At 38.5% G+C, this 27,716-nt stretch overlaps 2 protein-coding genes across 5 annotated transcripts; one reads left to right on the top strand and one right to left on the bottom strand.

The window, feature by feature from the left end:
• The first annotated feature begins 747 nt into the window (after positions 1 to 747).
• On the top strand, positions 748 to 27,716 carry LOC130433551 (circadian-associated transcriptional repressor-like). Of its 3 annotated transcripts, none has more exons than XM_056763469.1 (7): positions 748 to 815; positions 7,230 to 7,304; positions 21,219 to 21,517; positions 22,411 to 22,486; positions 22,707 to 22,785; positions 24,202 to 24,385; positions 24,777 to 27,716. In XM_056763469.1, exons 2-7 carry the CDS (start codon positions 7,253 to 7,255, stop codon positions 25,287 to 25,289), a joined length of 1,203 nt encoding a protein of 400 aa, XP_056619447.1. In that variant the 5' UTR covers positions 748 to 815; positions 7,230 to 7,252; the 3' UTR covers positions 25,290 to 27,716. The 3 variants fall into 3 exon arrangements, with proteins under 3 accessions (XP_056619447.1, XP_056619449.1, XP_056619450.1); XM_056763471.1 differs by lacking the exon at positions 748 to 815 and adding an exon at positions 6,642 to 6,754; XM_056763472.1 differs by lacking the exons at positions 748 to 815; positions 7,230 to 7,304 and adding an exon at positions 19,381 to 19,510.
• On the bottom strand, positions 7,616 to 16,682 carry ca14 (carbonic anhydrase XIV). Of its 2 annotated transcripts, XM_056763473.1 has the most exons (12): positions 16,417 to 16,682; positions 16,005 to 16,022; positions 13,527 to 13,709; positions 13,166 to 13,311; positions 11,950 to 12,049; positions 10,166 to 10,228; positions 9,913 to 10,070; positions 9,707 to 9,833; positions 9,416 to 9,439; positions 9,246 to 9,330; positions 8,632 to 8,685; positions 7,616 to 7,949 (listed from the first exon to the last, which is right to left on the bottom strand). In XM_056763473.1, the coding sequence occupies exons 1-12, from the start codon at positions 16,484 to 16,486 to the stop codon at positions 7,850 to 7,852; spliced, it is 1,128 nt and encodes a 375-aa protein (XP_056619451.1). In that variant the 5' UTR covers positions 16,487 to 16,682; the 3' UTR covers positions 7,616 to 7,849. The 2 variants fall into 2 exon arrangements, with proteins under 2 accessions (XP_056619451.1, XP_056619452.1); XM_056763474.1 differs by lacking the exon at positions 16,005 to 16,022 and having other exon boundaries at positions 13,527 to 13,706.

The following is a 27,716-nucleotide window of genomic DNA, read 5'->3' as shown; positions in this document are numbered from 1 at the left end:
CAGCAGCAAACTCATCCTGGGAAATGGCAATCGGACCAGTGAACAGTAAAGCAACAAACTCGGGGTTCTGTATCTGACTTAGCAGTCAGAGGTGCTCAGAGGCAAGGGCAAGCGAGATAAAAAATCTGCAGTGTGGTTTTCAGATCCAGCACGGTACACAACTATGTATTTGAAACAGAGAAACCGAGCAGCCCACCGAGCTATACGCATACCAGCTCTATCAGTCCCTTTTGTGGTCAGCAGTGTTGTTAAGGCCTGATGGTCAATCCGCAAAGTAAATCTGCGGCCCCACAAGTATGTTCTCCATTTTTCCACTGCCCAGACGCACACCAGAGCCTCCTTTTCCACAGTGAAGTATTTCTGTTCAGCTGACGTAAGTGTTCTGGACGCGAAAGCAACAGTAAGTTCTTGACCATCAGTGCATATTTGTGCGAAAACAGCACCTAGTTGTCCGGCAGCAGGAGCTTGAAAGACACAGTGCGAAAATGCTGCTAAAACAAATGTTTCTGCAGAATGGACACTGATGAACCAGAGTCCACTGTAAGTTGAAGAGACACCGAAGTGGCATGGTCACGTCAAACATCCAACGGTCAGTTGCTCCAGGCAGATAGAGAACACAGACCTCTGGTAATTCAACTGAATGCACTGAATGAGTAGGAGCAGAACGGCAGACTCGTGCAAAATGTCGCATCTTATTGCAATTCTTACATTTAGCAGATGCAGCGGGGCAGTTCTGTGCGTTTGTAAGATGTCCAGCAGAGGCACAGCGAAAGCATGTTCGAGCTGACGGAGTAGAAGCAGAAGGTTTTGATGAGGTAAGTGCTTTGAATTTGGCCTTATGACGCTGTCGTCCAGAAGCAGGAGTGACATATACGGCTTGTACTGGAGCGAGGGAGCCATCGATTCCTCCTTAGCATTAGTGGCCTCTAGCTGTGTATAAATTGTAATTGCAGTCTCCAGTGTCAATTTAGATTCCCTCAATAATCTTTCACGAATGCGAGGGTTAACAATATTTTCGACAAGCTGATCACGCAGCATATCGTCAAGATTGTCAGCAAATCGTCAGGTTGTCAGTAGTCGCCAAGTCTCTCAATGCAGCAATGTATTGCACTACCATCCTCTGTATGCATTTCCTGAAAGCATGTCTTTCCACTACCACATTTCTTTTCGGAACGAAGTGTCCTTCCAAAGCCTTAATAGCATCAGCCAGGCCGTCACCGGTAGTGGGCAGTGTATAAAAACAATCTCTGACCTTCAGTTGGGGAGATGTTGGTCTAGTGGGTTAAACCACCGAACTGGTAAATCAAAGGTTGCTGGTTCGATCCCAGCAGCCACCACCAGTGTGTCCTTGAGCAAGACACTTTACTCCATGTTGCTCCAGGGGTATTGTCCCTGTAATAAGTGCACTGTAAGTCGCTTTGGATAAAAGCGTCTGCCAGATGACTAAATGTAAATGTAAATGCAGTGGAGAAGTAAATCCCATTTTCTGGCTTCTGGCCAAGAATCCCCAGAATCCCCAGTAGCATTGATGACGAGCATGTAGTTTTGAAACATCTTTAGCCATGTTACTAGCGGTAAAGCAGGCTCATGGACAAGGCAAAAATGGATTGGGAAATGGAGCACTTACTGAAGCCATCCTCAGACAATCTTTTAGAAAATACGTCCTCGTCGAATTTTGTTATGTCTTTATGTAGACAAGAAACTGGAAATGTAAATCCTTCTTATTCACTTTATTAATCAGCACTAACGGTCAGCATAACATGCATTCACACGCTCAGTATTTCTTATTCCTCCTCTCTCCTTCTTATACACATCTGTACAACTCAAGAAGCTTCAGTGCCATCTAGTGGTGCAATAATGTAACAACACGACAGAGGGTTCACCCAAAAACGAAAATTCTATCATTATTTACTCACCTTTGAGTTGTTCCAAATCTGTATAAATTTCTTTGTTCTGATGAACGCAGAGAAAGATATTCGGAAGAAATGCTTATAACCAGACAGATTTGCCCACCCATTGACTTCCATAGTTGGAAAAATGACTTATTTTTTTATTCTGTTGTACGCAAAAGACATTTTGAAAAATGTAGGACAGCAAACAGTTCTGTGGCACTTTTGACTACCATTGTATGTTTTCCTACGATGAGATTCATTGGGGGGCTTAATCTGTCTGGTTATAAGCTTTCTTCCAAATATTATATTTTGGGTGAAGTATCACTTTAATCCAGTGGTAAAGACCCAGAGTAAAGACCCAGAGTAAAGACCCAGAGTAAAGACCCAGAGTAAAGACCCAGAGTAAAGACCCAGAGTAAAGACCCAGAGTAAAGACCCAGAGTAAAGACCCAGAGTAAAGACCCAGAGTAAAGACCCAGAGTAAAGACCCAGAGTAAAGACCCAGAGTAAAGACCCAGAGTAAAGACCCAGAGTAAAGACCCAGTGGTAAAGACTCGAACCAGCAACCTTTTGACCAGTTCAGTGGTTTAACCCACTAGACCACCATCTCCACGTGCGTGTACCTCCAAGAGGAAGATGATGACTTTTATTGATGAAATCAACATGCTGGTCAATGAGTGAGGCGATCAGATCAGGTATTCACATCCTTAACAACAGCAAATGTTTAACCAAATATAAACACTTATGGAATCACAAAATTGCCAATGTAAGAAATAAATAAATGCAAAAACAACTCCATGAAGAAATGAAAAACTAAAAGATTATTTAATGTGAACTATTCCTTTAATAACAAGCTAATGTCTACCAATATTTCATACAAAGAATACATAAGGTGAGAAACACAGATACACAGAATACATACGGTTGAGGAACACAGAATACATACTGGTGAGGAACACAGGTACACAGAATACATACTGGTGAGGAACACAGGTACACAGAATACATACGGGTGAGGAACACAGAATACATACTGGTGAGGAACACAGGTACACAGAATACATACTGGTGAGGAACACAGGTACACAGAATACATACGGGTAAGCACATACGTGGCACACTGAATACAATGACCAGGCATGGCATGAACTAATTAACAATCAAACTAAATAGACGAAAGGGCGGGAACAGAGATGGGACCAGAGAGTGCATGGAAGACCAGAAGGGTCCAAATGTCTCTTTCCACATAAAACAAGGAATTCTGCCATGATTCTGCCACAAGACCAAGAAAGACATGACATAATGTTGCAGAGTTACAACAACCATGCATTTATCCACCGGACAGAAGAAACTGTTTATCACATTCTCTGCCGAGGTATAGCAACATACTTTCTTACATATGTCATTTAAAAGGTTTTTACTTTAAGGGGATATAAGCTTTAAACATTTTTTCATTTGGTAGACGCTTTTATCCAAAGCGACTTACGATTGGGAGAGCATATAAACATTTTGTCAACACGCTTAACAGTACCATTGGTTTGCAAGGCCATTCTACTGGGAAGATTAAAGCTGGAGTGAGCAAGTGAGAGAATGAACCACGATATATATATTTTTTTTAGACAGACAGTTATTGGTTAGTCAAATAAATGTGGAACAGGAATGTTTTGAGCTGGTTTTTTTTAAATTGTGAAGGATGCTGCAGTTCGGGTGGAGGCTGGCAGTTCATTCCACCACAGGGGAACCAAATGATTAAAGGTTTTTGCAAGCGATTTGGTGATTTGCTGTGATGGAACAACCAGGCATCGCTCATTTTCAGACCGAAGATTACGAGAGGGGATGTAGACCTGGACCACTGAGTTCAGGTAAATGGGCGAATTTGCTGTTATCGTTCTGAAGGCCAGTCTCAGAGATTTAAACTTGACTGGCAGCCAGTGAAGTGAAATCAGAAAAGGGGCATTACATGGGTTCTTTTAGGCTGATTGAAAACTAGACATGCAGCTGCATTCTGGATCATTTGCAAGGACTGCATTGGTTGGAAGACCGGCCAGTAGAGAATTGCAGTAGTCCAGTCTTGATATGACCAGAGCTTGACTAGAAGCTGAGAGGCATGCTATGACAGGAACAGCCTGATTTTCCTGATATTGTAGAGCACATGTGGGGGGGGGGATTTCAGCTGGTCGTCGACCATCATCCCCAGGCTGCTCTCAGACTTGGTGGGTGTTATAGTTGAGGATTGAGCTGAATGGTAAGATGGTCTTCAATTGATTGGTCGGCCGGTTTAACCAGGAGTTCTGTCTTGGAGAGGTTGAGTTGTAGGTGATGTTCTTTCATCCAAGAAGAAATGTCCAGAAGGCAGGCAGAGACACTGGCAGAGATAGTGGGGTCATCTGGCTGAAAAGAGAAATAAAGCTGCGTGTCATCTGCATAAAAATTGTATAAGAACACATGTCTTAATTATTGGACCCAGGGAGGTGGTATGTATAGAAAAGAGGAGAGGAGCAAGAACTGAGCCCAGAGGAACTCCAGTTGTCAGCTAGTGATATCTAGATGTATCGCCTCTCCAGGATACCTTAAAGGATCCATTGGATGAAAGTCAAATTCTTTCTGTGTTTAAGTGCTATTATCGGGTCCCCGGTGTATCTGGCAACCCAGAAAACATGAAAAGCATGATCCCAGTAATTTTGTTTTAGTAAGTCTTTCTCTGCATGTGAGAAATCGAGCTGTTCAGATTTCGCTCCTTATGTGACGTAGACGCAGGCTCTTATTATATTATTACTGCCCCTTAATCTACACAATTCCACTGCCGCCATTGTTGTTTTCACACGTGACAGAGGTGTACGTAACGCCATAGCTAAAGTTGGTGGACAACATGCAATGTAGTCGCTGCACAGAGTCCTAACCTCAGAAGTGGATTTATAAAAACAATTTGGGAAAACCATAAGTAAACCTGTTTGTTTGCGCTAATCACTTCAAGCTGGAGTACTTTATCAGCCTGGGACAGTACAAGCAGGATTAGCTTCAAAGTTGTTCCTTAAGAGGGATCAAGATCAACTCACACAACAAAGCTGCCGATGTAAGTAATAATTATCAACGTCCACGTACCTTATATATATATGAGGATAAAGTCAGCATATGATAGCGAATGGAGCTAACTCATTCACAAGCTAAATGGAACATTCAAAGCCAGTGTTAAACTTACTCTATATTTATATGTTAGCTGGCAAATGGGCACTTGGAGTTTAGCTGCATGTATACATTATGTGCGTTAATCCATCCATCCATTTTCTACCGCTTATCCGAACTACCTCGGGTCACGGGGAGCCTGCGCCTATCTCAGGAGTCATCGGGCATCAAGGCAGGATACACCCTGGATGGAGTGCCAACCAGTGGTGTAGTCTAGTTTTATGTATAGTGAGTATACTCTGATTCCCCCCCAGCCTACTAGTCCGTCCCAGGTCGACAACCCATGAGCACCACCACACTCACGAATGCAAGGATGGAGTATGCCTCTATATGTGACCAAGAAAGATTTATTGCAAGCAAGATTTCAATAGCCAATGACAGCTGGGGGGACTTGCTGGTTTTAAACCAGTCAGTTAAGAGTTTTATTTATGTATACAGTCACTAAAGCACAGGTTTTATCAACTGGCAATTTTCAATGCACATTAGTGATCCACAGGAAAAGCTATTAAGTATTTCTACATAAACCCATCCTGCTAAAGATAGAATTACATACATTCTAGTGGTTTCCATTTAAATACCATTATGAAACACATTTCTTTATAATTTTTTATTTTATGCCTTTTCTATTGATTCCCATCTGCATCTCTTGTGTTTTGGGTAGGGTTCTATTGTTTTTTTAAGCAAGGCAACTACATAATGTAAAGAATATCTTGTGAAAGTATAAACTTTGGATTTTGATTTAGTTTCACTAAGGCCAAGTCAGACACTTACAGTAAATCATATTGAAAAAAATGGTTAAAATCAAACTCTGATACTCGTCCCTAATAACTAGATTTTTCACACACTTTATGTGTGTAAGTTGCATCTATTATTGACATTGAAAGTTAACTATAATAATTAACAATGAACAAATTTTGTGCAGTTTTATCAAGCACCTGTTGCACCTATAGATTGCTGGCAGTGTCTCTAGCTTGACTTTCACAAGGCTTGTAAAGGAGTTCTCATCTCTTATCAACTAAAACAATTATAAACATCGTAGTATAAGTTATCTCTCCCTTTCTCCCTCATGTATTGATTCAACACACAAACTAATGTTTGTGAAGTTGGCTAGTTAGATACAATTTAATATGCCAACAGTCACAATATGACTTAGTTTTTTTAAATGATAACAAATATGCTTGTTTTATTAAAGACTTACCAGTGGTTTTAAAAGTGGGGTGAGTTAAAGGCAGAAAGTATAATACACGGGCGAACAGTGTGCGCATTGCGACCCCGGAACACTAACGCGAGGAGTGGGGACCCCGCGTAAAGCATCGCATGAGCCTCGTCGGGCTCATTATGTGTAACACCTGCTGCAGCTGCACGAAGCGCCAGTAGCTTCGGGGGCAGGCTTACGATAACACTGATAGTGTCAAAAAGTCAGTGCGTCGTACTTTTCTGACACAAACGATGTTGTTACGTAACCTTGCGCTTTTTTAAGTGGGTATACTGAAATTCTTGATCTTTTCTAGTGGGTATACGGCGTATACCTGCGTATCACGTAGACTACACCACTGGTGCCAACCCATCGCAGGGCATATGTGCGTTAATATGTTCAGCGAAAATGTTTCACTCATAGCACCACAAGCTGGCAGCAGAAAGTGTTGCAGAAAGTGTTGCACAAAGAAATAAAAGTCAAGGTACTTCTAAAATTGACCTCTTGGAGCCATGAACTAAACCCAACAGTTCTGTACTTGTTTTGTGCAGTTTTTGCCATTTTCAGGTATACTTTAACAAAGTTTTTATCAGATCAACATCATATTTGGTCAATCTCATGTCTTTTGTGATGCTAAATGGTGAAGATCTTGATTCTTTGTTGAAAAAAGATAATGGTTTGTGGTGGCCTGCCAAAGCATGCCAAAAAATATGAAATTGTTATATCTTAAGCACACCTTGTGCAGTCTGCCCCAAACTTAACATGGGTCATTCTAGTCTTGACCTGAAAACCATGGGGAGACTTAACATGCTTAAAATCACTTAAAACGTAAAATTTGATGCAGTTTATGGCCAAATCAAAGGAAGAGAGAAGTGTGTCATATCTGCTGCATACATGAGTGATTGAATGTACATGCCCACCATTCAATGTTTTCTCATTGCTGTTTTGCTCTGTTACAGAAGCATCACCTGGCTGCATTCCAATGAATCTTCTGATCTTTCACATTGTACAAGAACCACTTGACCTCTTTCAAGGTAATTCTAGAATATTTACATAAATTACTTTACCATGATTTACACAAAGGCTCATTTATAGTATTTTGTAAAAATTATATGCTCCGAGCAACTGGTTTGTTAAACAGGTGTACTATCTAAAAATCAGCCAGTGATTCTATTCATGTGTCACAAATTGCAAGTTTAAGCCAAATAATAGCTCAAATCCCAAATGGTTTTAAATATACCAAATAATTTCCACTGATGACAGAAACGCAACATAAATGACCATCAACCAATTTATTTATTGATAGTATGTACAAGTGAAATTCTTTTTCAAAATGTATATATAACAACAGTGCTGAAGAGAATGCATATCGTCCAACAATATCTACACAATTCCTTTCAGACACAGATGCCATCAATCACCACATTGTTGCAAAATGAGAGAAGGGTAAAGACAACAAAGCCTGGGTTCAAAAATAATGACAATTTGGGGACAAGAAGATATTTGGAGGGCTGAGAAGAATGTATGTTTCTTACTGCACATTCACAAGACAGTAAAGTTACACACAAGATGTTTGGGGTCAAGAAGCAGGTTGAGGGGTGACTTCCTCTGTTTTTTCCGGGTCAGAGGTTGTCTTCAAAGCCACATCCTGTTTAACTTCTTTTGCCACATCATTTGTTCTGTAAGGCAAAACCCCAATCACAATGTGAATGCTTTGGTATGTTGAAGGAACCGAGTGCATTTTTTTTCAGTGTAATTTGCTTTTTGAAACACTTGGTGGCAGTCTTGCATAAAGGTTCGCGCTGCACAATATAACACAATCTACATTTCACATTTATAGACATGACATTTTTATTTCAGACATTCAGATAAACAACAACTTGTTTTAAGCGTTCCAAGACTACATCTATTTTTTGTTCAGGTAGAGTGAAGTTATGCATGCATGCACTCTTCAAAAGCAATGCCATAAAACCATTTTTGCTTCCCCAAATAACCATTTAATCAAAATTCTCATATGCATCTCTCTTTCTAACTTTATCGTGAAAAAGTTCATTGAAAAAAGCAACTTTTGTAAAACATAAAGGTACTTTGGATGTTAATGGTTCCTAATGGAACTGTTTAGTTAAAAATTGTTCTTGGCATCGTGAAGCACCTTTGTTTTTAAGAGCGTGGGTGAAGATTTCATGCATTAAGTATTTGTGGTTAACAGACAAGAACACTGTACAACTAAAATAGAAATTGATTATTTGAGATGTATATTAGGATGAAGAGTGTAGGTGGAGTTTATTAACAGCTATCCACAAAATAAACAGGCAAAGAGAATATAGATGTCAAGACTCAGAGGTCTTTGAAAAAGGTAACCTGGGCTGAGGAGCAGGTCGGATACTCGCCAGGACATCCCAGCTCGATGTTGAGCTACCGTGTGACCAGAAGAAACAATCATATGACCGTTTACAAACAAACATGATTAAAGTATGGTATGGTAAATATGAAAACAAACATACAAGATAAACAACAGTCTGATTATTATGTTATTAAGAAAGAATAGGATTCATTTAGTCAGAATCAGCAACTACACAATTTTATCTTTGATTAAATAAAACTAAAATTGATCCAAACCAAAGAAAATATCTAACCTAAATTCTTTTTTTCTGAGAATATTGAAATAATCCTACAATTTATTTCTGTCTTTGTGTCATGTTCTGCCACCCTATTGTTCTGTTTGACCCAAACAATCTCTCTTGCGTTGTTCTTTAGCATGAATAAGGTTGAAAGCAGGGTAGAATTTGTGGCTTTAAACACAGGTCAACCAGTTTTATCAGGGTTGCAACACATTCCTGCCACCTTTGAAGAAAACTGTGCAAGCAAGCACGTACAAAACCTACTGTACACCATTACATAACTAAGCTACTCTGAGCAGCTTTTAACAGTTCGATGCAGAAGAGATGTGTGGGTGAGTTGTTAGATGTTCTTACCGAATACTTTTCACAATGAAGCGAATGATAACAACCAAACCTACACATCCGCACAGAGATCCGATCACAATCGCTGCGATTTCCCCTAAAATAGGAGAGGGTTGTTAAAGTGAATTCATGAAGAGTAAAACCCAAATCAAAGTATCTTGAAAAATAATTTCATCTCTCACCTGCTGTATAAATCTGAATTGAAACTGGTGAACAAAACAAAGAATGAGAGAGTTGTGGAGTAAGACAAAGCATAAGAAACCAAACTTTTGGGTGAACTATCACTTTAAGTACCAACGCAGGTCTTTTTCACTGCTTTGTAATGCTGTCTATCTTTGTCCCTCTCTTGTACCAACACGATTACAATAAGCTCTGTGTTCAACAGAGATTTCAAAAAAACTAATCAGCCATCACATAAACAAAGAGCTTGGATACGTGCAACCCCCGGCCCCAATTCTCCCATTCTCTCCTACCAGGAATGAAAGAGGACAGGACAGTTCTGTTGTTAAGTGGCTGAGTGACTCTGTAGTTGTCCCGTAGCGCTGAGGGCTCGGCCGCATCTGCCTTACTGGAGTACAGCACTGTCTCTAATTTCATCAGCTGATGTAAGAGGAGAGAAGAGAATCACATAAGAATGCTACAGTGTGATTTCTCTTTCTTGCGTTTCATTTTCTTGTACCTGTGAGTGAGAGATTTGAACCCTCTCATAAAATAGTGTCCACAGGACGCTCTGGAAGCAGGGTGGGGTGGTGAGCGAGCCATTGTAACGGAAATATCGGCTCAGGTCGTCGGGCAGAAGTTTGTATACATCAAATGCAGGGATAGCCACTTTCTGACCTGCATGTCAAGACACAAAACATTTTTTAATCTTGGTTGGAAATAGATTGCCAGACAAAAGTTAAAGAATCACGTGTTTATGGATATACACAAACCTGCATATTTGATCCGACCCAGATAGTTTAGAATACTACTATAAGCATGATTAACTTCCTCACCTGCCTAAAAGCAAAATAAAGGATATAGAATAAGTTGTAATACAGTTGAAAGAAAAAGTATGTGAACCCTTTGGGCTTACTTGGATTTCTTCATAAATTGGTCATAAAATGTGTTCTGATCTTCATCTAAGTCACAACAATAGAGAAACACAGTCTGCTTATACTAATACCGCACAAACATTATACGTTTTCATGTTTTTATTGAACACAACATGTAAACATTCATAGTGCAGGGTGGAAAAAGTATGTGAACCTTTGGGTTTAATAACTGGTTGACCCTCCTTTGGCAGCAATAACCTCAACCAAACGTTTCCTATAGTTGCAGATCAGACCTGCACAACGGTCAGGAGAAATTTTGGACCATTCCTCTTTACAAAAGTGTTTCAGTTCAGCAATATTCTTGGGATGTCTGGTGTGAATCGCTCTCTTGAGGTCATGCCACAGCATCTCAATCGGGTCGAGGTCAGGACTCTGACTGGGCCAGTCCAGAAGGCGTATTTTCTTCTGTTGAAGCCATTCTGTTGTTGATTTACTTCTATGCTTTGGGTCGTTGTCCTGTTGCATCGTCCATCCTCTGTTAAGCTTCAGTTGGCGGACAGATGGTCTTAAGTTTTCCTGCAAAATGTCTTGATAAACTTTGGAATTCATTTTTCCATCGATGACAGTAATCCATCCAGGTCCTGAGGCAGCAAAGCAGCCCCAAACCATGATGCCCCCTCCACCATATTTCACAGTTGGGATGAGGTTTTGATGTTGGTGTGGTGTGCCTTTTGTTCTCCACACATAGCGTTGTGTGTTCTTTCCAAACAACTCAATTTTGGTTTCATCTGTCCACAGAATGTTTTGCCAGTAGTGCTGTGGAACATCCAGGTGCTCTTTTGCAAACTTCAAACGTGCTGCAATGTTTTTTTTGGACAGCAGTGGCTTCCTCCGTGGTGTCCTCCCATGAAGTGCATTCTTGTTTATTGTTTAATGTTTTCCTTATTGTAGATTTGTCAACAAAAATGTAAGCATGTGCCAGAGATTTCTGTAAGTGTTTAGCTGACACTGTAGGATTCTTCTTCACCTCATTGAGCATTCTGCGCTGTGCTCTTGCAGTCATCTTTACAGGACGACCACGCCTAGGGAGTGTAGCAACAGTGCTGAACTTTCTCCATTTGTAGACAATCTGTCTTACCGTGGACACATGGACATCAAGGCTTTTAGATATACTTTTGTAGCCCTTTCCAGCTTTATGTAAGTCAACAATTCTTGATCGTAGGTCTTCTGAGAGCTCTTTTGTGCGAGGCATGGTTCACATCAGACAACGCTTCTTCAGAACAGCAAACTCAAAACTGGTGTGTGTTTTTTATTGGACAGGCCAGCTTTAATCAACACATCCAATCTCATCACATTGATTTGACCACAGGTTGGCTGACTCCTGGCTCCAATTAGCTCTTGGAGAAGTCATTAGCCTAGGGTTTCACATACTTTTTCCACCCTGCACTATGAATGTTTACATGTTGTGTTCAATAAAAACATGAAAACGTATAATGTTTGTGCGGTATTAGTTTAAGCAGACTGTGTTTCTCTATTGTTGTGACTTAGATGAAGATCAAAACACATTTTATGACCAATTTATGAAGAAATCCAAGTAAGCCCAAAGGGTTCACATACTTTTTCTTTCAACGGTATATTTAAGAATCTTTGAAAGTTAAAATAATAGAATTTAAAAAGAGGACCTGCCTCGATCAGTACGCCTAACACAGCCAGGCCATCCTCATGGGTCTTCGCCTCCGACATATCAGAGTATAACTCTGTGTTGTAGTGTACAACATGTAGCTGGCACAAAAGAGAGAGACAGTTTTGGTTTGGTACAGTTTGTTCAAACTTTTTGGCATTAATTAAAAAATCTTAACCCTGTTCATCAAAGCATTGATGTGTACGTTTTTACATACATTAAAAAAACTGTCACATCATAGACTCCCTCATAAATTATTTTACATTTATCATTCCCTGCTCTATTATGTATCATAATCCTCTGCAGATGATTCAAAGTTTCGTAGTTTTGTTCTCCAGTGCCTGTGGAGAACCGGCAGAACCCTAGGCTGATCCATGTCCCAGAACAGTAACAGGAAGAGCCAAAAAACACAAGGCTGCAACACACACCAACTTCTCAACCTGCAATGTGTAAGAGTATTTGTGTCTGTTGAAATGTAAGCAGCTTGTTGCAATATAGAGGCTCTCTATAATCACACTAAGGATGAATGTGACATTTTTAATACAACTGAGTGTACTTGAATTTGGTGCCTTGTCCATAAAATGCGCTTCATTTGTTTATTATATGAAAAAGATAATTATTTTAATGATTTGAGAGCGCTGTAATGATTTGTTTAATGCTGTAAAGAAATATCTGACTTGTGTTGTTATAACTGTATATTATACCTATTTAAATAGCTATGAGCTATTTTATTAGAAATGCCCCACTCACAATGTCCTGTGTGACAGATATCACTGAAAGAATTATTGTGAGTACCCCATCACGATGACAGATCTAGGCCAAAGACTATAAATATTAACAAGACGCAGCAGGTATATGATTGGAGGGAAAAGCAGCAGTCAGGAGCTCTATTGAGGAAAGCCCCGCCTTCCAGTAAAAAGACTATAGATCCTTTGGGTTAGGATCTTTTTTATCATGGTTTGAGGTTTAGGATCTAAATTTATGGTATGCTATTGATAGCTACATGAAGGTGTAGTAAATATGGCAACTGAAATGCAAAAACGTTCCCTGTAGGGAAGCCCAAGGTCAACATGGTTAAAACAATAAAGGCCTCATTGGCTAAAATTGTACATGTTCTGATTTACTATCTCATTGACTGACGGGTTTCCAAAAGATGGCGAGGCCAAACTTTACACATCGTTTAGCAGCTTGTAACACTGATATCAACAAGTGCACACCTCTGCTGAAGAGCTCCGTCCATTAATAGTGTGTTCACTTCCTGTGGCCACGCCCACTCCATTACCCCAGTGCAGGTGCAGCTGTACAGCGCTGTAATGCCATGGTAACCCAGCCACGCCCATCCAACGTGGCAATGTCATCTGAACTGTTTGAGAATAAGAGAGAGAACTGAGTGTTATATCTTCATTTTATTCCGCAAGTGTCGGTGTCTTGTAGGTGTGTTACACAGTAAGTGAACATTGTAGTATATTTGGTTAGTCAAGTGATTATTTCAGCCCCTCTGAAGGTCCTGCTGTAGAGTGCTTAAATCACAAATAGATTGTTTATACTTTACAAAGTTGATATGTGTGTAAGATTTACCTGTTTGACCATTATTTAAAAGAGTGAAGGGCTTATTTCCAGGTTGGTTATATCCCAGGGGCTCTACAGGAAGTAGTGTAGGATCATGCACTGTACGGGACGTGTCCACATTTATAGGTGATTGACTGGAGCCACCGCAGTCAGGAAAGAACTCAGCCCAGTCTGACTGGCCCACAGCACCTGACACAAGCAGAAAATGGGAATGTAAGAGTTTGTTCAAATAAAGAGCATGAGTAGTATAGATTTGAGCAATAAGGAAGAATATGTGTGTAGAGTCAAAGTTAATGGGATGGTACTGTCATCATTTATTCGCCCTCAGGTTGTTTGAAACCTATGTAAATATTTTTTTCTGTTAACACAAAGAAAGACATTTGTAAGAATGTTAGCCATTTTCAGTTCTTTGACATCATCCACTACCATAATAGGGGGGCTGGGGAATTTTGGTGATGTTGAACACAAAGTGAGATATTTCGAAGAATTTAGTAACACAAACTGTTCTGTGGCACCTTTGACTACCATTTAATTTTTCCTACTATGGCAGTCAAGGATGTCACAGAATTGAAAGTTGCTAACATTCTTCCAAATATCTTCCTCTGTGTTTTTCGGAACAAAGTAATTTATACAGGTATAATGAAATGAGGGTGAGCAAATGATGACAGAAGTTTCCTTTTAGGGTGAACAATCACTTTAACCGTATACTAACATATTAGCTAAGGGTTTAGTCATGCGAAATTAATGATGAGGCACAAAAGCATGGCCTACACACACGTTTATTCAGTGCTCGGAAATTCTGCTAGGAAGCTAAAGAAAACTTTGGGTGGTTTTTGCTGGCAATAGAGAATAAACAAGGATATTACTGATCAATATTCAAACACGTTTCATAGAAGTCTGTGTTTTTCAGGTCAGAGCAGTAATACGTTTGTGTACACAGGGATTAGAGCCCACTCAATCTCAACATTCATCAAGAATGTCCCCTCAAACCCTTTTCAACTCCAAAAAGTGAGGAGGGGAGGGAGAGTCACTTTTATTGATCTGCCGTTGCCAAGGTGATCCCTATGACAACTACAAGACATATTTCGGACCACTGCCAGTTTGCCCCGCGCATGCTGTCCCAAACACGCACTGAAACAAAGCATCCCTCACTAGAGAAACTATACACTCTGTTTGGTAATAATGGAATGGATCACAGGACACATTCATGGTAAAACAACCCTAGAAACGTGTGAAAGATGTAATACAAATCAAAGATCAGCTGTATAATGCTTCAAAATAAGCATAAGAGCAATCTCACCTCAAAGACAAAAGAATAAATTCTATTTTGTGCACGAACAATATTAAGCATACTTTGTATCATTTGTTTTATTTTAACAGTAATATGAGAACACCCACTGTTTTATATACAGTATAATGAATAATCCAATGTATTCTTACTTTTAGTTTTAATATTTTTTGTACAATATTTACTATATTAGTACAGAGGAACAATCTGTTTTGTTTAAATTCTGTAAAAAAACGACCTTGATGTATAAATACTTAATTTAAATAATATAACGAAAATAACTTCACAATGAAAAATAATCCTAAAATTTTCCTCTTGCAAATTGCATATTATTTATTTTAATGCTCAATTATATTCAACCAGAATCCTCTTGAATCTCTGCATTTCTTGAATTTAGCTCTATACACTCATTAGGCCTGATTAATGTAAGGCTTTAAACAGCACTTTGCAATGCAATAATGGCCAAATTAGCTTTTTCAAAGCCTGCTAATAATGTCAATGGTTTGTCCCAAAAAACCCAAGTAGAACAAAATCTGTGAAAAATGCACTGTGATCCTTTTTTATCCTACATGTTCACGTAATTGTTCATTGTCGGCTGAACAGTGTGAACTGTTTTGTTAAAGACTTAATGTGAGTGTGATCACATGCTACAGGATTGTGAACTGAAACTCCACTGCACAATAAACACATTGAAGCATGTCAGTCTGTGTTCTTACGACTATGCATTGCTGTGTCTATGCCCTAAGCAAAGAATTCTGTTCTTCTGTATCAAATGCAGATACTCATTCTGAAGCTCCATACTTGTACACAGTCTCTTGAACTGGCTGACTCTCTCTCTCTCTCTCTCTCTCTCTCTCTCTCTCTCTTTCTTTCTATTTGTTCTCAGAGTATGTGCAATGAAAGATGGAAGAGATGAACTGGAAGTAACACAGTTTGAACAGAGATATAAACAAAGAGACAGTTAAAGAAAGATCTGAGCTTAGTTTGGTTAATTTGAATGTGAATTTCAAAGTTTTTTAAAAAGGGATACAGACGCAACTACAAAACAAATCATAAATAAGTAACGATTATGTAATAGTTCATATCAGTTAGTCAGGTATCTATGAAAATTCCATCACAGCAGTATAACCCAAATGGACATGCAAATAAAACGATGAGGAAATCACTTGAAACAGGGCCAGAAAAGAAAACATTAACTGCGTATGTCCATTCTTTGGCTAAAAATAAATGGGAAGATACAAGTGACTTTCAGAGCTTCTGGCTAAAGTAGAATTCAAGAAAACATTTAAACATAACATTTTATCTCAAAAAGACAGGCATGCAATTTGTCCAAAGCATCTTACATGATGGTTGCATTTTATTTTTATTCATATGTTCCTTGGGAATTAAACCTACAACCTTAGCATGGCCAAGTTGAACTAAATATGAAGACAAATCATCTACATGGCATCATTCTTGATAAGTTCTTAAGGCAGCAAATATCAACATTAACTGTTCACATCATTTTGTAAAGTTTTAGTTTGTTCACATCTTTTCAACTGCTTTGATCTCCATAGAGAACTGTAGTTGCAAAAGGCCTGCACTAATGCTGCAAAAGATTATCAGTCTTACCGGTTCCTGAGCAGTTGACACAATTCGCGAACAAAAGAAAAACAGCCACTCTTTTCCAATCCCGGTCCATGCTGTCACCCACCTCTCCACAGCACACACACGGTGGGAAAACTGGAATAGACCCACTGATACACTGCAAGATAAGAGATACTCAGATACCCTTGACGGTGTTACTGCAGAACTGTCCACAAAATGGAAATATCCTACAAGTAGACTGAACACTTGGTCTTTTTCATTATGTGGATGAGTGGGCCCTGTGAGTTGAATGGTGGAGGAGAGACCCCATCACATGGCAAACAAAAAGCAGATTGGTTGGACCAGAGAGAGGGAGAAAGAAAGAGAGAGAACAAGTGAGAAAAGAACAAGTGACCGAGCAAATCATGAAGGGTTGCCCATTGAAAAATGTGTATGACACAAATAGTTAAGTGGGGGCAGGGAAAGTCTGATTGAAGAGGTATTGGTGTGATATGGAGATTAAAGAGCGTGAAAAAGAATCTTGCTTGCATAATGTAGTTGTAGAAAATATGAATAGAGAATTATGTGTTTTCTGGCAAAAAACAATAAATAAAGATTATTCAGACCCACTCAGAAATGCTATGGATTTTTAATAACTATTAACATATCTTTTTTACTTCTACTAATATTTTTTTGTAAATGAATGTCATTTTAAAACTATCTGCAAAGCTATAGACACCTAGGACAAAAGCTGCTTTAAACACATAATTTTAACACCAAACAGGCCATTGGTTTGATTTAGTTAATAGAAGTTATTTCATGAATAAAATTTATTTATGACATTCTTTTGAAACTCTCCCCACTTTACAGAATTTTACAGTACATCTACAGTATAAGATTGTTTTAAATGACCGGTAAGATTTCATGAAAAGCAGGCTTGCAGTTTTTTATTAAACCGCTGGGATGCAGTAAAACACCATTCTTCAACCAGCTTACGAACGCAACAATTGTGGTATACTGGTGGTTGTAGATTAATAAATAAGTGAAAAAGGCGAATAATTGAGGTGTTGGTTAAAACAAACATAGAACAACGTTTTGCCTTTTTATTATTTTAACCCTTAGCCTTAGCAATACGTTTAGGTAGTTTGTTCCTGCATTTTATTTGCAAATCATTATAATTGTCTGATCCTCTGTAATACTGATGCAATGCAGAACATCCTTGTCAAATTTTCTGTCATGCGTGTTTTTTCATCACAACACGACACAATGTAAAAGGTTTTACATCACTCAAAATGTAACGACTCGTCAAGGGGAAACCCGCCATTTAACGTTTTAGTCACGTATTCTTGCACCTTCCATCTATCAAAACACGGCGTAATGATCCGTTTAAACGTGAAACCGCTGAACAATCTTACGCAATGCTCCAGTCCCAAGAACCGCGCTCCATTGGTCGATCACTGGGGAATAAGGCGTGCCAGAAACAATGTAGACACTTCTATTGGATACATTCAGATGTGAGGCGTGGCTAAGTATTTCATTCACAAATCTCAGGGTGCTGTCGACGTCAATGTGCACGTTCTTCAGCCCCGAACACAAGTCTAAGGGAATGATAAGAACAAGAGAAAAGCTCCGACATTAAATTAGCCCATTGCTTGCAGACATTTTTTTCCACTTTTTGTGAGGGAACTGACATCATAGTCATTCTGATTTTTGTGTGTATTAAAATAGAGCAGGTGTGCTCCCGAGCCTACAGTATACATGCGACCTCAACACATGAACCTGCTGAAACCAGTTTTTACTTGTAAGTTGCTGGCAGCTGTGTTTGAGTGTGGTTGGAACCAACCTCTTTAGAAAGTTAGATTTTAGTATAGTAATAATGATTGATCTTCTGTTAGGAAAAAACAATAGGCGAGAAGGGCCTTCAATTAAGTAAAACGCGTGTGTGCGCATACATGTAAAAGTTAACTGATGCTACTCATACACCCATGAGTCCAGCACTAAATGTGCTCACAGTTTACAGCTTTTCTTCCCCGATGAGAAGTTTGTGGACAGTCTGATCGACTATTATTAATGACATCACTATGCATTATATGCACGTAAGAAATGATTTCTAAATATATTATGTAATGTATGCATTGAATATTACACTTCACTTTTTTTTAAGAATCTGAAATAAAGGTTTAAACACTATGCTATTGTGTACACATTATAATGTAACATGAAGTAACTGTTTAGCATTTATTGGCACAAAACCACTGAGACATTTCTCAAAATATCTTCTTTCGTGTTTCCATCGAAGAAATGGAGGTTTTAAATGGCATGGGGGAGGGTAAATAAATTATGACAAAATGTTTAATTTAGGGTAAACAGTCCCTTTTTATTATTTAATGGATGTGATCATAAATAATTGTTACCATTCCAATTTAATATTAACAAGAATGTGATACAACTAGTTTATTAGAGTTTATAAATTGAATGCACTTTATATGTAGCAAATGACACGAAAAGTGCAAATCCTAAAACAGAGCTCTATCGTTCAATTGATAAAATACACAGATCCACGTGTGTCCGGTGAGGTAACATAGGGTCTTGCCCATCACCGTCCAATTGACAACAACAGCAGCGTAGCGCTTACCACGTGATAGTACGAATGGGGTCTTATGATTTTATGATTGTCTTGTGTTATGATCTTACTCGTAAGTGTGATGCGTGAACGCCATACATTACACACAGGCACAAACACAGTACGTACTCTTTTCGCCCGGCGCGTGTTTACACTTCTGCACCGTTGACCCTATGCAAACATGCATACGACATGCGTGGGTGGCGCTACGAGCTACTAGCTGTCCAATCGCAGAAGAGCATCGCAATTACTGGCTAGATAGTCTGCCAATAAGATCGCTACTATCTGCCATACTCGGCCAACGAGAGACTGTGCGTGGATGGCACTAAATTGGGCACGTGTGTCCGTGCACATGTTGACGCTGGGGAGAGGGAGAGAGAGGAAAAGAAAGAGAGAGAGAGAGATAGAGAGAGAGTGAGAGCGTGTAAGTGAACTCGGGGAGGGTAGCAGATCTGTGGGATAGTGTAGACAGGACCGTCGGGAAGGGTTTGTGTTGCTTTTAAAGGCGCCTTAAAGGTGAGACTGAATTTTAAGACGTTTATTGTTTGCATGCCATTACACTGTGATGTTGATGGAATTGTCTTTGCTATTTGCATTGCTCGTTTTGGGATGTTACGTCAATGGTTTTGTTATTGGAGATTTCTTGTTAATCTGTTATTGTCTTGTTTAGCTAGTTTTTCACTATGAAAGTGTATCTTGTGTTTCATTTAAGAATTTGTGACGTTTTTAAAGAATCTATATGTTGTGCTTGTTATTATTGAGCTTGTGTGTGTGTTTAATATATATTGGATTTGATGTGGTTGTGATTTTTTGTAATGTATGGTCTAGAAGGCACCATATCCTGGATATGTGGCTATTTTCTTTTTATCTTTATCTGCTTCTTGTGCTTCCTCATATTTTTGTATCTCTTTATCTGACACGCACACACACACACACACACACACACAATAAAACACCACCTTAAATCTAATAACCTTCCAGGAACATACCTGCACCTGCACACAACCAGCAGTTCAGTGGTAATAGCATAGTAGCCTACATGTAAAATTACTAAGATTCAAACATAAGTTTAGCATAATGCAGAGGAATTTCAAGAGAAAGCATTCACATTAATTATCTATATTTATGTAGAAATACAGATTATATAGATTAGATAAGCATGTGTGTGTATAATGTATCATTCAGTACTCTTACACTCACTGAGATAGACAAACACTCATACCACTAGTCTCATGTGACATTTACGGTTACTTTAGTTCATTGTGTATATATGTTCAGGGAGAGAGAGAGAAAGAGAGAGAGACGGTAGACAGAGAAACTCAGGAGTAGATATAAATGCACTATGGGTCTATAAGGCTGGGGGAGGGGCAAGGAACATTGAGGGAGACTGAGAAAGTGAGGGTGTGTGTATGCGTCTTTGGGTGTGTTGTGTTCCCTGCCCATGTGTGTGACTGTTTGTTTGCCAGAGGGAGAAGAGGAGAGAAAATGAAGAAATACAGAGGCTCCTGGTGCCTTCCTTAAACCAGTAGTGTTAAAGCATCTCGCTGCACCCCTCCCCCTATTTTCCTGCACCAGACGACACACATTCACTTACTTGCAAAGACGTGCACGCACTTACACATGCACACTTGTCTCCAGACAGAGCCCGTGTTCTCCATGATGGCTGAGACTAAACTATAAGGATAAAATTAACTAGACATTCTGCAAGGTTTTGAAAATCAGTGATAGTTTAGATTAACTGTTATCTAGACTAATTGTCTAGATTAAAAAATGGGCACAACACCTGGAATAAAAAGTATACAATGTTACAACATTAATTACATTACAAGAAAACTTGAATTGTCAATCAATGATGTTAGGACAGCTCCTATTTCCTCCACATGAAGTTAATGCAGGTGCATGATGTTATTAAAGCAAAAGGGGAATCTACCAAATACTAAAAGATATTCAAGATTAGTTTTAGTACTATATCAGATGTATTAGATTAGAAAAAATGCAACATTGAAGGATTTGAACAAATCTCACCAATTTCAATGTCTTTTGCCTTTTTAAAAATAATTTTGTTACCCTGTCATTTTTTTACCATTTTCTCAATCAATTTCAGTTTTAACTGCTCTAGGAGTTGTTTTCAATCATGTCTGCCCCATTTGTCTTTGTATTCTACACTTACTGACTGACATTTTACCATTCATTCTTTCTTTCCGTCTCCTCTCTCCATTGGCAGTCATGCAGTCCCCAGGAAGAACCTCCTCTCAGCCCTCACAGGATTTCTTGAGCTCCAATGACGGCATACTGTTCAGTAATGATGATCCAGACGTCTTCCAGTTGGAGGACGAGTCACGCGAAACCCGTTCGGCTCAGTCCATTCTCTCTAACAGAAGTGTTTACAGTGTGGATGGAGAGGCTACGCTATCTGGATCTCAGTGGGCGTGTGACGGGTTCAGTGAATCCAGTGACCCTAAGAGGTCTGAAGAAGGGAAAGCCAAAGAGAGAACGGAAGGAGATATGCTATTTGCACGGAAGGTAGGAATTTGTACGCCGATGCAATTTCTAGTAAAAACTGCTTACAAAAACTTACCAAAAACGTAATGACTTAACCCCTCAGAGAAGAGCGATTTAAACAGTTTGGTGCAATGTACACGTAGTGTTTTAAATGGTAAATACACCCAACACTAAGAAGCCTGACATCATTTATTCACCCTCATGTTAAAAACCTGTATATGACTCTTTTTTTCCGTGGAGCACAAAAGAAGATCTTTTGAGAAACGTCTCTGTGTTTTTTTGTCCAATACAATGGAAGTCAATGGAGGCCAGAGCTGCTTGGTTACCAACAGTCTTCAAAATATCTTCTTTTGTGTTCTGCTGAAGAAAGTCGTAGAGGTTTGAAACAAAATGAGGGGGAGTAAATGATAAAAGAATTATCTTTTTTTAGGGAAGTACTTTATCCCTTTAAGCTTACCTTCAAACAAGAAACTTCAACTTTGTGCATATGTAGACCTCCTTGCTGTAACAACGATATTTTGGCATCTCAATAAATGTGGCTGCCAACCGTTTAAATCATTTAGAAGTATTTTAGAGACTTGAGATGACAGATGCAGTATGTTTTTTTGTCACCATCTGCTTTTAACAGCATATTAGAGAACAGCGTGTTATGTCTAAACCAAAATATAATACTCACCCTGAAATCGCAGGACCCGCATGAGAAATGTCTTTGGAAATGGGGGAACAGTATCAAAATGTGAGAACGAGTGAGACCGCATTCCTCAGTATTTGTGTTTTTACTATCATGTTATTCTCATCACTTGTAGAATTTGTCTTAACATCCAAACTGTGTACAGAATTGATTTACACACTCATCAGTGGAGTGACAACTGTATTTAGTTGACACAAAGCAACATGGCTTTCTCTTTTTTCAGTGCTTTGAGCTACAGGGGTTTGTCAGACCTCTGCTGGAGCTTCTCAATGGACTGAAGAAAGGACGATTTGACAAAGGTGAGACAATAGCAAGCTGTGTGCATTAAATGTTTCATTTGAACGCAACACAACAATTTTGAGTGTTTAAGTTACATTCTAGTTGGAATGGATTTCTGTTGTTGGCCATTTTTCTACATGAGAAGCCGAGCTTGCAGGAAGGGATTTAATCTGATGAATGTACCACTTCTCATGAAGAACTGAGATTCTTATCTGCATTTTTGCTGCTTTCGATTGGCAGGCCTGAGCAGTTTTCAACAGAGTGTCGCAATGGACAGAATTCAAAGGATTGTAGGAGTCCTGCAGAAACCACATATTGGGTAAGAAAATGTACATAGAAAACTCTCTCTGTTATCCGGTTGAGCAAGAAGGTTGAGTGTGTGCATCTTAGATTGTTCGTTTTGTTTGCAATTGAATTTAAATCTTCGTTTATTTTTTAAAGCTGAATCTCATCATAAAACCTGTCTGGAACATGTTCAGGTCACAAATGTTATTTTGCTTGAGGAAAATAAGGCGTATTTTTAGGACCACTAAGATTTTTTAAATATAACTTTTATTACTGTAATGAAAAAAATCTTCTTTGTAATAATCTATTAACAATTGTATAATGCACAATTTATTATTTTAACTAATTAGATCCTACCCTAACAAATCATACATCAATGTAAAACTTGTGAATCTTATGACTGGTGTTGTGGTCCAGGGTCACGTAGTATTTCTCTTCTGATCCCAATGTATACCTCCTATAAGCACAATGTTTAAAAAGCCCAAATTATCTCCTTGCACCTAACACACAGGTTGAGAGAGAGGGCAAAAACCAGAACACAAGGTCACCCGCTGGTCGGAGTTGAGGATTATATGGGTGCATGTCGCTCTCATTTTCTAACCTAAATATAAGAAATGGCTCGAAAAAGACTTATTTATTAGTTTAACAAAAGCAGAAAAAACGTTTGCAGAGTTTTTTACGTCTCTTTCATTATCACATGCTTTCAAGTGTCTTAAGGGTAATTGTAATGGTGTTACTTTTAATTAGAAATAATCCAATGGGAGAAGCACAGTCCTCTGAATTAATGGACACTGAATAAGAGAAGAAAACAGGTTTCAATTTAACTTGAGTGCTCATAGTTGCTTTGGTGGTTTGGAGAAATCGCTCAGGATTAACATGAATGTAAACCGGGTATGAAGTGTGCCGAAAAAGACATTTGGATATTTAAGCATGAGTGTTATTACATTAGATAACAAAAAATACTCAAAGGAATGATGATAGACAGTTTTTATCTAAAGGTTATTTAAGTCAATATAGGAAGTCAAGTCAAGTTCACACAGGTGTCCTTGAAGAGTAACCAGAGGTGAAGTTCATGGTGTTACATTTAATAATCAATCAAATCATTTTTGGTTTCATCTTAAACAGTATATCTTTTTTACTGCCATCAACATAAGCTTTTTGTTGTCATGTTTTTGATTAAATATGTGCTTTTGCTCAATTTTTATAAAACTCGCTAATTTAAGTGTTTATCTAATTAAACAATTTTAGTACTTTTTGAGGCCACTGTCAATTGTCATATACATAACATTTTAGCATACATTTTTAAATTCAGTAATTGTATTTTATTTAAGTTTGTTTTGTACTTTATTTGATCTGCAATTGTATTTGACTCTGCATGTTAGAACATTTTTTTATTGTGATACTGCTTATTGAGTGCAGTCCGGTTTACTCTCCTCATGTTTTTTCACAGAGAGAAGTACTTGCCAACTTTACTGCAGTTAGAGGTGATGTTAAAGGTTTGGTTTCCTCAAGTGAATCCTCAAGTTTCATCGACACCAAACCCTGCTGACCTTTCACCTCGGGACATTTCCATCCAAAGCAGCAATACTACACCCCCACACAAGCACAAAGACCAGCTACATATTCCAGTCAAGGTACGTCTAGATGCACCAGAGGCATCCATCTTATGGAGCTAGAACACTGTTTCCCATCACTTTTGTGTCATGTATGTGTTCTGTATGGCCTGGATAATGGGTCTGTTTATTCCATTACATATAACATTAGTTCATTTATTCTGTGTAACAAATCGAAACTAAACTTTTCACTAGTCCCTTGTTTTAAGGCTCAATTTGCACCTTTTGCATTGGCATGTACATTTTTATACACATATAACAGATGCTCTTACCACAAGTGCTTTCTGTATAAAAATGCTATCGATTTGTCTATTCCTTGTGAACCCATGACCTACCAGTTGAGCTACATGAACCCTGCAGCTGAATTGTGATGTTACATGCATTGATGCGAAATGTTCTATTTAATTCGCAGAAGCGAAGGCTGAGCTGGTCGGACACAGACACACTGTCCTCCTCACCTTCCGTGGTTTGTAAGCGGTTGAATATCAAAGGCTGTGAAGAGCAACATCATTGGGCATATGTTGAGGGAGGGGAGGGCTCTTCGGGGACTCCTCCCCCTTCCTCACAGACAAACCAATCTGAAAGGAGACAAGGTGAAACATCAAAGCACAAGATCCTCCAGTTGTCCAGTTCCAATTTGACATGGGTGCATGTCGCTCCCATCTTCTCCCCCCCAAAGTCCGGACCTTCTCATAAAGGTGGAGCTAAAGAGAGAGGGAGCAACTACGTCCTCCTCACCAGCAGGAACAGACCAGCCACGCAGGACAGTTCCATCTCCTCCACGACACCTTTCTCAGAGCCAGCTGGCAGTCCATTCAAGCCAGTCACATCGGGGACTGCAAGTGCTTTGCAGGGGCGTGTTCAGACCCCACCGATCACATTGAAGCCTTCATGTCTGGTACAGCAAAGCCCTTTACAAATCTGATGCAGAAAACCAAGTACAAAAGGCAGAGAGATTTGAGTCATTGGACGGGTGAAGGTTTTGTCTTAACGTAATTACTAAAATAGTATAAGTAAAGAACCTTAGAGAACTTTAAACTCAAGATGTTGGACTTGAGATATGATTGGATTGAACAATTGTTATTGAGAATACCTGAGTTTAAGGTGAAGCGTGTGTAAATTCTGCTGGTTTAATAGGATAAGGGGAATGAAAATTCTATCATCATTTATTCACTACCATGTCATTCAAAACCTGTATATGACTCTTTCTACTGCAGAACACAAAAGAAGATATTTTGAGAAATGGTTTTGTGTCCTTACAATAGAAGTCAACGGGGGCCAAACGTTTAACAACATTTTACAAAATATCTTCTTTTGCTTTCTAAAGAAGAAATAAACTCATACTGGTTTGCAATGACATGGGGCAGAGTAAATGATGAAAAATTCTAAAATATTTCTTGGGTGAGCTATTCCCTGCAATCTGTAACTTTTGCCTCTATATCGCCATCTCTGTTTGAAACAAAATTGTGATTTTATTTTACACATAATTACATGTGTTAAGGTCTGACATTTCCCGTGATATCCAACCTGACAGCTCAACGTATACATCATTACTATAAGATTACCTTTGTTAGTTAGGGTAAGGTAAAGAGACTCTTTTGGTTTTATGTACTTTGACAGAATTTGTTTTTTTTCATTTTTGCACTGAAAAGGTTACAGATTGAAGCTTTAAGGAAATCTGAAAGGGAGCTATAGTCATTGACTTTGCTGCAATCCCAAAATCTGGTCCAAGTATGACCAGAAGGCAATAATTTTAATGAGACATCAATGCAAGGTCAACCTGGTGGTACAATCTATCATTTTAATATTTTTTATATCATTGAATAGATTACATACAAAAAACGCCAGGTACATGACTGTGTTGTCTCTCAAATTGCTACAGGACATTGAGTGTTGACAGCCAGTAAGACATGAATGATGGGCCCTTTTTTTAGCTCTGAAAAGAAAACGTAGCAACAATATAACATGTTTACTGTCTGATCTCTCACAAAATTATGAGTTGCACGTAACAGAGGATGTTACCATTTGTGTTACTGTATTTTACAAAGGCAATCTTTTTTCCATCCCAGTGGGACTTTTTGCACTTGCAGTGATGGGATTTGAATTATAAATGAAAGCACTTAATCAGATACAGTCAGTGTAAGCATTTTCCATAATTCTCACACTGTTGTAATGCAGGAAGTGATGTAATATACAGTACAGGATAAAAGAAGAAAATGTACAGAGTCTAAGTCGGCTTGATTCAAAAGAAAATGTGTGTGTACGCTGCTGACTGTCTACTGACTTACTACTGTAGATCTCAAAGTTTTGCTGAAAACCGGAGATGAAGCGCTTTGATGGTGCTGTTGAGTGACACTAGGCATCTTTGACTAACGGTCGAAAAAAAGGATTACAGACACCATGATAATAACAGTTCTAATATGCCAACACTTGGAATCTTTATTTATTCATTTAAACGTTTATTTATGTTTATTTGTAAATGTATTTATTCATAAGGCAGCTCAGTTTGTGTGAGCTTGTTCTGTCTTGCACTCTTTTTTTCATCATCGAGTTGCTATGTTTGAGGTTTTAATATCTTTATTAAGAGAAAAGTGGGATAAATGAAGGCAATCTCAGATTGGAAACCCTGTGCCTTTTCTCCAAAAAGGATGTGTGTTTAAACTTATTGATTGTGTTTTTTTATCAGATGGTACAAAACACAAATATCAAACGTTTTTTAAATGCACGCATTTGTTCATGAAAATATTGCTTATTTGTTCTCATTTAGAAATGAGAAAAATAGTAACCAATGACCACTAACAGCATGGGCAACGGGAGAAACTGGTGTGACCGATTAAAAATAATAAAGTTAATTTGTAGTCATGGCAACATTCGAAGTGACTGACTTGAATCCACCAAAAGTTGTATTTTGGGGTTTAAGAAATTAAATCGTAAAAAAAAAAAAAATGTGCAAAAGTGAATAAATAACTGGACATACTGTAAGCATGTAGCAATGTAATGAGGGACAAACTAATTTTCACATGCTGCTATGTTGCTGATTTATTTGAGAAATAGATTTAATTTGCCTAAAATCCAGTTACTTGCCCCTATAGCAATAGAAATACTTGCAATTCTTAAACCATAACTTAAGGGTTATTAAGTAATTGACTTTTTTTACATAATGATTTTGTAGAAATCCGTGGCACTTATTTTTTATTGTTAAATTGTCAAGTTTTATACTGTACAGACCAAGAGGTTTGATCATAAAGTACGTGTATTGGTTGTTTCATCTTTTTTATATAACTGTATTCTAAATCTGTCCACATACTGTCTTTCAACAAGACCATTTAATAAACAATACATTTTAGAAGTA

Source organism: Triplophysa dalaica, chromosome 12 (genome assembly GCF_015846415.1).
Source record: "Triplophysa dalaica isolate WHDGS20190420 chromosome 12, ASM1584641v1, whole genome shotgun sequence".
Classification (NCBI taxonomy): domain Eukaryota; kingdom Metazoa; phylum Chordata; class Actinopteri; order Cypriniformes; family Nemacheilidae; genus Triplophysa; species Triplophysa dalaica.
Note: the sequence above shows the minus strand (reverse complement) of the source record. Positions and strands in the feature narration are given on the sequence as shown.

What these genes read in the sequence shown, in the direction of transcription:
- ca14 (XM_056763473.1), bottom strand. Translation starts at nt 16,486, where the DNA reads ATGGACCGGGATTGGAAAAGAGTGGCTGTTTTTCTTTTGTTCGCGAAT. An exon ending in TTTAAATAATGGTCAAACAG is followed by an intron (nt 13,312 to 13,526) that starts GTAAATCTTACA and finishes ATTCTCAAACAG; the next exon opens with TTCAGATGACATTGCCACGT. An exon ending in GACGGAGCTCTTCAGCAGAG is followed by an intron (nt 12,050 to 13,165) that starts GTGTGCACTTGT and finishes CTTTTGTGCCAG; the next exon opens with CTACATGTTGTACACTACAA.
- LOC130433551 (XM_056763469.1), top strand. Translation starts at nt 7,253, where the DNA reads ATGAATCTTCTGATCTTTCACATTGTACAAGAACCACTTGACCTCTTT. An exon ending in ATATGCTATTTGCACGGAAG is followed by an intron (nt 21,518 to 22,410) that starts GTAGGAATTTGT and finishes CTCTTTTTTCAG; the next exon opens with TGCTTTGAGCTACAGGGGTT. An exon ending in AGCTACATATTCCAGTCAAG is followed by an intron (nt 24,386 to 24,776) that starts GTACGTCTAGAT and finishes TTTAATTCGCAG; the next exon opens with AAGCGAAGGCTGAGCTGGTC.